At 34.8% G+C, this 9,282-nt stretch overlaps 1 protein-coding gene across 1 annotated transcript; it reads left to right on the top strand.

The window, feature by feature from the left end:
• The first annotated feature begins 386 nt into the window (after positions 1 to 386).
• LOC143566344 (mannose/glucose-specific lectin-like) lies at positions 387 to 1,526 on the top strand. Its single transcript, XM_077053075.1, has 2 exons — positions 387 to 696; positions 812 to 1,526. Exons 1-2 carry the CDS (start codon positions 424 to 426, stop codon positions 1,493 to 1,495), a joined length of 957 nt encoding a protein of 318 aa, XP_076909190.1. The 5' UTR covers positions 387 to 423; the 3' UTR covers positions 1,496 to 1,526.
• The last annotated feature ends 7,756 nt before the right edge of the window (positions 1,527 to 9,282 follow it).

Genomic DNA, 9,282 nt, shown 5'->3' with positions numbered 1-9,282 from the left:
TTAACCGGAACTGAACCAAAAACCAACGAAACCAAACTCTTTAATTTTTTTTTTCATTTTTTCAAGCCTTTTTTCCTATATTTTATGTATTATATGTGTTAATAGTTTAATACTATCATTTTCAAGTATTTAGATCTCCATATCATATACTAATATATCAATTTCATACATTTATATATTTATTTCATTTCTTTATACCTTCATTTCATGTATTTAAGCATTAATTTCATATATTTTTAAGCAAAATTTTAGCCTAAGTTTAATGTTGGTTATTAACCGAAATACTGAGTACAAACAAACAATAAGCTGTGTCGCTAGTCTTTTAGGATAGCAAAACGCAAGACCTGCTGGTCACAACACTTGGTAAATAATATTCAAATAATTTCTTAATCTAATTCTCTTTCATATACACATGCAGGAAGCATGGCAGGAGTGCTACAGAACGTGAACATTCCGAATGCAGAGACAAAAAGGAAAGGAGCGAGATATACTCGGGTTGGAATTTGGGGAAACCCAAGTGGAGATGTTCAGGAGGTAAACGACTGGGGTTTTGAAATTAAGGAAGGTCATAGGCTGCAAAGTACAAGGATTGGTTATGGTGATGATGGGATACGCTCTCTCATGTTCACCACTGAATATGGAGGTGGCCTCACCCTTTCCGACGTCTTTGGTTCAGATGGCGGAGATACTGTCCTGGTGAGCTACAATATAACATATATATGTTAACTTAATCAATCTACTATATATTTAATGCATATATGCATACACACACTAACATAATCTCAAATCATATATATGTTTATAAATTCAGGTCACGTTTGACTCAGACGAGGAAATAGTTGGGATTAAAGCAAGCACTCGTATTTTGGGTCGTGGTACAGCACTTTCTTCACTGTCTTTTGTAACGAACAAGACCACCCATGGACCTTTTAGCGGGACAACAGATCCGGTGTTCTCCTTACCTTGGAACGACGGCTCATTGGTCGGATTTTACGGCAAATATGCATTGGTTGGCAAGTATATTGAATCCATCGGCGTCTTTTTGAAACCCCATTGGGAAATCGTGAGTGTCGGAACATGGGGAGCAGTATGGACTCGCCCGCAACTTCTTTGGTCTTTCCAACTTAACCGAAATGAGCTTCTGGATTCGATAACCATTGTTCATAAAGATGGCATAGAGTCTTTGAGGTTCAACACTTCCGGAAAGGTGGAACCTAAATCAGGTGGTGGTGTTTACGTAGCTGATAACGTAATACTTGACGCCGATGAAGAAATTACCGGCATCAGTGGCACATTCGGAGCGCACCCCACCCATCAAGTAGTACCTTCTTCGATATCATTCAAGACGAACAAAAAAACCCATGGGCCATTCGGTGATGTCAAAGTAATTACCCCTTTTACAGTCTCCTGGGATAATGGTTCTTTTGCTGGATTGTACGGCCTTTATGGTAGTTATATTAACGCCATTGGTGTTTATTTAAGGGCTTCAAACTAGGTTATATATGGAATACTGTAATAAAGTCTGCCGAATATGTAATATGCTTCAATTCTATTTTCATGTAACTTATTTTTCCTTGTTTTCTTTTGGTTATATATTATAATCACGTTAATATTAAATGCCATGCTGTGTTTAGGAACTCTGATGTTGTAAATCGTTTGTTGGTTTATCGTAGTTTGATTTTTGCTTTCTTCGGTATCCTGATCTCTATATTAAAATATGTGAGCCTATTTAGTCCAATGTCATGTGTCTTCGATCAAGCCAGCTGCCTTAGCCTTACTCCATTCATCTTCGTGCATATTAAAAGTCAGTTATACTGAGTGAGTTTTAGTTAATCAGACAACTTACAATACGTTCACATATTACATACTTAACCTGCTTTACTTTCTTTCATACATACATAAGTACGTACCTTCATTCCTATTTTCATATTTTCTTTCTTTCATGCTTACGTATTTTATCATACTTTACTTACATACTTATACGTTTTAAAAAGTCTTTCGCCCTATAACCTCACATATATTATTAGGGTCTGCCACCCTTAAAGATCCTTTCGCCATGTAACCTCACAAATATTATTAGGGATGCCACCCTCATTCACATATATTATTAGGGTCTGCCACCACCCTCATTCACAGATATTATTAGGGTCTGCCACACTCGTACCATACAACCATACATACTTTTCTTTATACATATATGTATATACTTTCATACATACTCTTAATCTTTTCTATAACATTCATATATTATTCATACATCATTTATAAAACAATCACATATCATACACTTACCACTTAAGGTAAGTGTATTAACTAATCACATCGAGTATGCACACAGTCCCGAAAATATAACAATGAAATGGGACTAGAAACTCACATGAGCTTTGTTCCTTTCAGAGTTAATTGTAACTCATTTCCTTAATTGGGCGCGGCTAACTGTATAACAATTATACATATCAATTAACTATCTCTACTCATATCATATTTCTAGTTTAATATACCCTCAACGAACGGGGGTTCGGGGGCAGCGCCCCTGGCAGCGGGGTCTAGGGGCAGCAGCCCCTAGCAGGGTCCAAGGGGTAGAGCCCGTGGTTGGGGTCGAGCTGGAAAATATTTATTTTCATTAACGGTCCATTACTAAAATTTCATCAAAAACCAAATTTTTCATTAAATACTTAAATGATAATTTACTCTTGGTAAGCATCATTCGCTATCTCATTTTTATGACGAATGGTTCCATTCGTTATAACGAATGGTTTGATCCGAGTCTCATCGAGACGAATGAGTGGATAACGAATGAATTAGACCATTCGTGACTTCTATAAGATGAATGGGAGTCTCATTCATTACAAAAGCACACGAGGGTATCTTATAGCGAATGGTTTAATTTGATGTCTCATCATGACGAATGAATGGATAACGAGTGAGTAAGACCATTTGTGAATTCTAGGAGACGAATGAGAGGTTCATTCGTTAAGAGAGTGCACAAATGTATCTTATCTGTTATGACGGATTCAACGAATGACCAGCCATTCGCTTATCATAACGAATAAGCATATGAAATTATCCAACTTTGACCCCAGTTGTCAAAGTCAAAATTGATAAGAACATAAATGGTCAACAGGCACCAAATTTGCGATTCAACCATGAATCACGATGAAACAACACAAATTTGGCATCAATCAACTCGTATACTCAGTGCCTATGAACCCCAATTAACCAAACACTTAAACATTAAGTTTTAATTGTGTATTGATTGATGTTTATAACCGGTTCTTTGTTTGATTAATTAACCTATCAAATGTTAACGAATTTCAACGAGAATCGTCACGTTTGATTAGTCTTTACCTAATGAATCTCAATCAATCAAAAAGGAATTGATTATAAGGGTTTCTTTTTGGTAGAAACGAGGTGAACGAGTCGAGCATTAACGAACTAGCTTTTTGTTATAAAACGTACCTTAGACGAATCAGTTTCACGAACACAATCAAGTCTTAGTGCATGTCTTTGCTTGTCAAGATGCTTTAACACTCATGAGCTCGGGTCTTTTTCTTCGGATCTTGGTCCGAGATAAATGAGGGTGTTTGTGTGTGTTTTGAGAGTGTATGGAGGCTAGAAGATAAAAATGAGAGTTTTAGGGTTTTTAAAATGTTTAAATACCCTTAAGCCCATGAACCTAAGATCCATCACCATCCCTTATTCCATCTTTTATTGACCAAGCCCACACTTAATTATTTTATTTAATCTTGACTAGATATTAACACTCCCGTAAGTAACGGAATTTCTTTTATTTAATATTATTAAAAGCAGGATGTTACATATTCCCATCTGAGCACGTTTAAATGTGGATTTCACCTCTCATCCAATACTATTAAACACCCAAAATGCATTATAACGAGAATGTATTCACCTCATTATAAAGAAGGCTTTAATCTTTTCCTAACCGATGTGGGACGTCGCGCTTTTATCGCCACTTAAGATGAACAACAATGGTTTCAAATACTGACTATTCATTCGAATCAGGCATACAATTGAAATATATCTAAGTTCAATTCGTAATAAAAATATTGTATGTTCAAGTTCTAATTTTTTACTCTTATAAGTGTTGGATAATAAACAAATGGGCTTGGAGTTGATCTAGTAGGTGTGTTGCTGTTGGCTTGTAGCTGAGCTAGATTGGAGCAGCTTGGATTATCACCCAGAAGCACGATATAACTCCGGTACAAGACACACGGGTCTAGTCGAACCCAATGGAGGATCCGTTTGTGATATGAATATTTCATGTGTTTACCAAAACTTAAGGATGCATTATTGTTATGTAGTTGTATTAGAGGGATTGATCGAGTGACACCAATTACATAACTGACTAATATGAGACAAGAGTATAAGTCTATAAGCTGTTATGGGTTTAAGTAAGGAGGACCAATTCTTTCAATAAGGCCGTCAAAAAACATGCATGGCCACTAATAAATAGGGGTGAGCAATAACTGAGACGGCGAAACCGAACCTAAATTAACCGAGTTACTAAAAATCGGTTGATTCTTTTTAAGTTTATAGTAAAGGATTTTAAAAATCAAATTTTAAAAGAACACCTTCAAATTGTTGTATAATTTTGTAAATTACAAATGGTATATGACGTTGAAGTGCATACGTACGAATACAAAAATTTATAAAAGAAAATTTTCAGGCATTGAACACATGACCAAAAAGAGCTCCATTATTGATCAAAAGAAGACAATTAAGATATGTTGGGTCACACTCACATTATCTCTAAATGAATTATTGACCACAGGTCGATACACACGAGTTTTTGCATATAAATGCACAAGAGCTTATACTTCTTCCACATTCAACCCACCAAGTTCAGATAAGGTTGAGGCTAATAACCGAACCGAACCGTAAACACCCCTATGGATTCTAAGTATGAGTGTTCAACGATTCGAATTTCGAATATTTGAATTTTTTTCGAATTCAATTATTCGAATTTTGAAATTTTAAAGCTGAATTCGGATTCGAAATAGATTCGCCAAATTCGATTCGAATTCAGAAAAGCTAATTCGAAATTCAATTCGATTCGATAATGAGCTTCGAATGCGAATCAATCCGAATTTATTTAAAAAATATCTATGTCATTTTCAAAACCACTAAAAATTTGACCTTTTTAACAACAAAAAGTACAGACACATAAAATAAATAAATCATTTAAAGTTATCACATCCTCAATATTCATAACGATAATGTCCAATTACATTAATTATTGACCAAAGTGATAAACTTTTTATTTTTTAACTCTGTAACTTGAAAGATTTATGTGGTTTAGATTTTCATAAGTATGTATATATATAACAAAAATAAAATGTATAATTTGAATTCGAGTTTTGAAACGAATCAAATTTAAAATCATAAATTCGTATTCGATTCGAAATCCGATTTCTAAAATATCAAATTCGAACCGAATCAAATTTGAATGATTGAAAATCGAATTCGAACCTTCAAATTCGAATGCGAGTTGAATCGAATTTCAAGTTATTCGAGTCCGATTCGAATACTAAACACCCCTAATTCTGAGTTAGTTGCATTAGATAAAGTTGAAAACAAGCTAGAAGAATGGTTTTTTCAAGCCCAAACAGGCCCAACCAACTTTCTTTACTAATTTAATTGGGCTAAGACAAGAAATCCAGATTTTGATTACTCCTAATGATCAACATAGAAATTTTTTGTTTTTGCTTGTAAGAGTTGTAGTTTTCATTTTTGATAAATTCGTGTTTGTTTTTGATTTCCGAGCATTATAAATGGACTTTACAAATATAAGGACTTGTGATATTTGTGACAAAGTTGTTAAATTGCAACTCAAAAATTATGAAAAACTAGTCGTGTAATTTACATTAAAAAAAGTTCAGTATATACATGATATGAAGTTTTTTTAATTGAAAAAAACTTTCCCATGCATGAGGATCAAACCCAAATATTGATTAACATACCACAAGCCGTTTAAATGGACTACTGACAAAATTCATGACTTCTGGATGCACTCGCCTTCGAATCCGATGAAAACCCACACCTAGGGCCGACACCCGTGAACACTCGCCCAAAGGAACGACAATGCGGTGAAATAAAACCAGTATATTTCAATGATCGAACTAGAGATCACCACCTACTCGTCTAGTCTCCCATCATCATCAGGTGTCATCGAAAACTAAGTGGTGGGGGCAGGAATCGAACCTGAGGTCTCTCCGTTACCACTCTACTACAGCTCATTGCCGTGTATATACACGTATGAAGTAAATTTGCAAAAAAAAATAATAATAAATGAAAGTCGATTAATATATATCATTGTTAATACAAATTATTGGTAGTTATAAGTACGTATACAGTATGTTGAAAGAAAAAAAGGAAACTAAAATGAACAGCTTCAGATTTACCCTATAGTTACATTTGAATAAAGAAATCAAATTGTTTCATAAGTTAGTAAATAACAGTTGGTACTATTTGACGTTGAAGTATATGCTAGTACAAATAAATATAGAAGAAATTTAAAGCATTGAACATGTGACCTAAAAGACCTCCATTATTATTGACCACAAGATACGCCACAGTTTTTGCATATAAATGCATAGGATCTTACCTTCTTCCACATTCAACTAAGCTAGCTAGTTTTGATCAAAAGGAGGTTAGCGATCGAGGTATGAATCATATTAAATTAATTAGTCAAATTTAAGTTATATTTTTGTTAAGTTCCTATTATAGATTCTTCATTCATTAAAAGCAATCAAGTGTACGTTTTAATACAGAAGACAAATAAGCACTAAGCTGTGTCGCTAGTCCTTTTAGGATAGCAAAACGCATGACCTGTTGGTCACAACACTTGGTAAATAATATTAAGAGAATTTCTTAATCTAATTCTCTTTGATATATACATGCAGGAAGCATGGCAGGAGTACTACAGAACTTGAACATTCCGAATGCAGAGACAAAAAGGAAAGGAGCGAGATATACTCGGGTCGGAATTTGGGGAAACCCAAGAGGAGATGTTCAGGAGGTAAACGACTGGGGTTTTGAAATTAAGGAAGGTCATAGGCTGCAAAGTATAAGGATTGGTTATGGTGATGATGGGATACGCTCTCTCATGTTCACCACTGAATGTGGAGGTGGCCTCATGTAACATCCAACCTGGCCAGGGCTGACGTGTCACTATTACAGAATCAGATCAAAAACATAATTCCATAAATGTTTAATTAATTACATTACAAGGGCTAAAAATTTATTCGGAAGCGCGATCTATTTCTTTTCATTAACTTGTACGAATCTTTTCATACTCTCGAACACTCTTCCATAACCCGTCCCCAAATGTCTTGATAACCTGACGTATAAGAAGGAAAACACGAAAAATACGTCTGAGCAAAACTTGCCCAGTGAGCGGATAGAGGGTAATAAAAATGGCTAATTTTACTTAGTAAAAAAAAGGGCTATGTATTTCAAAAACACATCTAAAGTAAATGCTTAAAAATTTTCAGAAATCATGACATATAAGTAAACTAATATAACAGAAAACATAAAATGCAGATTTACCCGAAGTCCAGAGGGTTCATTTTAATTACAGAGGTGATGCAGGGTAGCTAATCCATACATCCAGATTGTGAATGGAGTGTGGGCAAATCACACTGATCATTCACCAGATAACATACATTATAACATATTCCTAGGACCGATCCATACGCCTCTAAACAGAACAGAACAGACAGTCCGAAGACTAAACAAAAATAGAGACGCCGTGAACTCAACCCACCGTCACGGAAGGTGCCACATCATTCTATGCCACAATGATGGGTCTGTGGTCCTCACAGAGAAGGGTTTTGACTTGGGTAACATAATACATGTACAGATGTAAACATACTTGCAAACTTATAATTATTCAAAACATATAACTTGTAAGCATTATAAACTTGCAAACTTGTAACACAATGTAAACAATCAGAACACGAAACTTGTAAACATGTAAGTTCGTATACTTGTAGATTCGTAAACTTGTAAACATGTAATCCCGTAAACCATGTTGACGTGTAAACTTGTAAACTCATAAACAAGTAACTCACAAACACATGCAACTCATAAGCATGTAAAGTTCCCGAACGTATAAACTCATAAACATGTAAGTTTGTAAACATGTGAATGCATAAACTTGTAAACTCGTAAGCATGTAATCCCGTAAACCATGCCGACGTGTAAACTCGTAAACTCATACACATGTAACTCACAAACATGCATGCAAACTCGTAAACATGTAAATAACATATTTCATAAATCATTTTCTATTAATGACATATGTGAAACGTTTTCTAAAAACATATTCAAAACGGAAGCTTGATGAGTAAATATATATAAATACGGAATCAGATGCCCGAAGGCCAAACGGCACGTATCAAATGAAAGGGGTACAGACTATCCGTACCTTAAGCGATGAGCATAAAAGTGAGGATCACAATTTAGGTCTAAATGATCACAAAATCCTACAATAAGTTGTATTTAAAATTGATATATTTGATTTATTTGTTTGTTAGCTTTCTGGTGTCTGCTTAAGTTTCGATATATTTGTTTACATTTATAAAGATTGTTATAATATTAGCTCTAATAACAAGATTATTGAAGTGATAATTGAACTTTATTATAACTATGAAAAGAGAGTAAAGAAATATGAGATTCTCAATTCTACTGGATTTGTCAACGTTACTTACAATCACACAATATTTATAATACTAAAAATACTATTCGAAAATACTATTAAGGAGACATATGCATATAATTGGTTTGAAAATGTTATCCACCACTTGCAAGTGTCTTACCGACACTCTTATAACACTCCCCCTTGGATGACACATTTTCAAAACTTCGGGGTCTTGAAGTACTGCCTCATTAAAAACCTTGCTAAAGAAAAACCCAATGGGAAAAACTTTAGCTAAGGGAAAAAGAGTGCAGTATATAGCTCCCCCTCATATTGCAGGTCGTTACATTGTCCGTACATGGCGCATGCCAATATCATGAACATGTTTCCTGAATGTTGCTGTGGGAAGTGATTTTGTGAAAAGATCAGCTGAGTTGTTGTTGGACTGGACATATCTCATCTCAACCTGATTGTCTTTAATAAGGTCTCGAGTATACTCAAAGTATATTGGTGGTATATGCTTTGTTCTGTCACTTTTGATATACCCTTCCTTCATTTGCGAGACACAAGCTGCATTATCTTCATAGATAGGAGTTGGAATTCGATCTTTCTCTAGTCCACAA

The sequence above is a fragment of the Bidens hawaiensis genome, unplaced genomic scaffold, assembly GCF_021521415.1.
Source record: "Bidens hawaiensis isolate Kalapana, Puna unplaced genomic scaffold, B.hawaiensis_p1.1 tig00022872_1, whole genome shotgun sequence".
NCBI classification, from domain to species: Eukaryota; Viridiplantae; Streptophyta; class Magnoliopsida; order Asterales; family Asteraceae; genus Bidens; species Bidens hawaiensis.
This window is presented reverse-complemented; position numbering and strand designations above follow the sequence as displayed.

Coding starts and splice junctions, on each gene's coding strand:
- LOC143566344 (XM_077053075.1), top strand. CDS start 424: ATGGCAGGAGTGCTACAGAACGTGAACATTCCGAATGCAGAGACAAAA. Junction 697..811: donor ATGGCGGAGATACTGTCCTG/GTGAGCTACAAT, acceptor TTATAAATTCAG/GTCACGTTTGACTCAGACGA.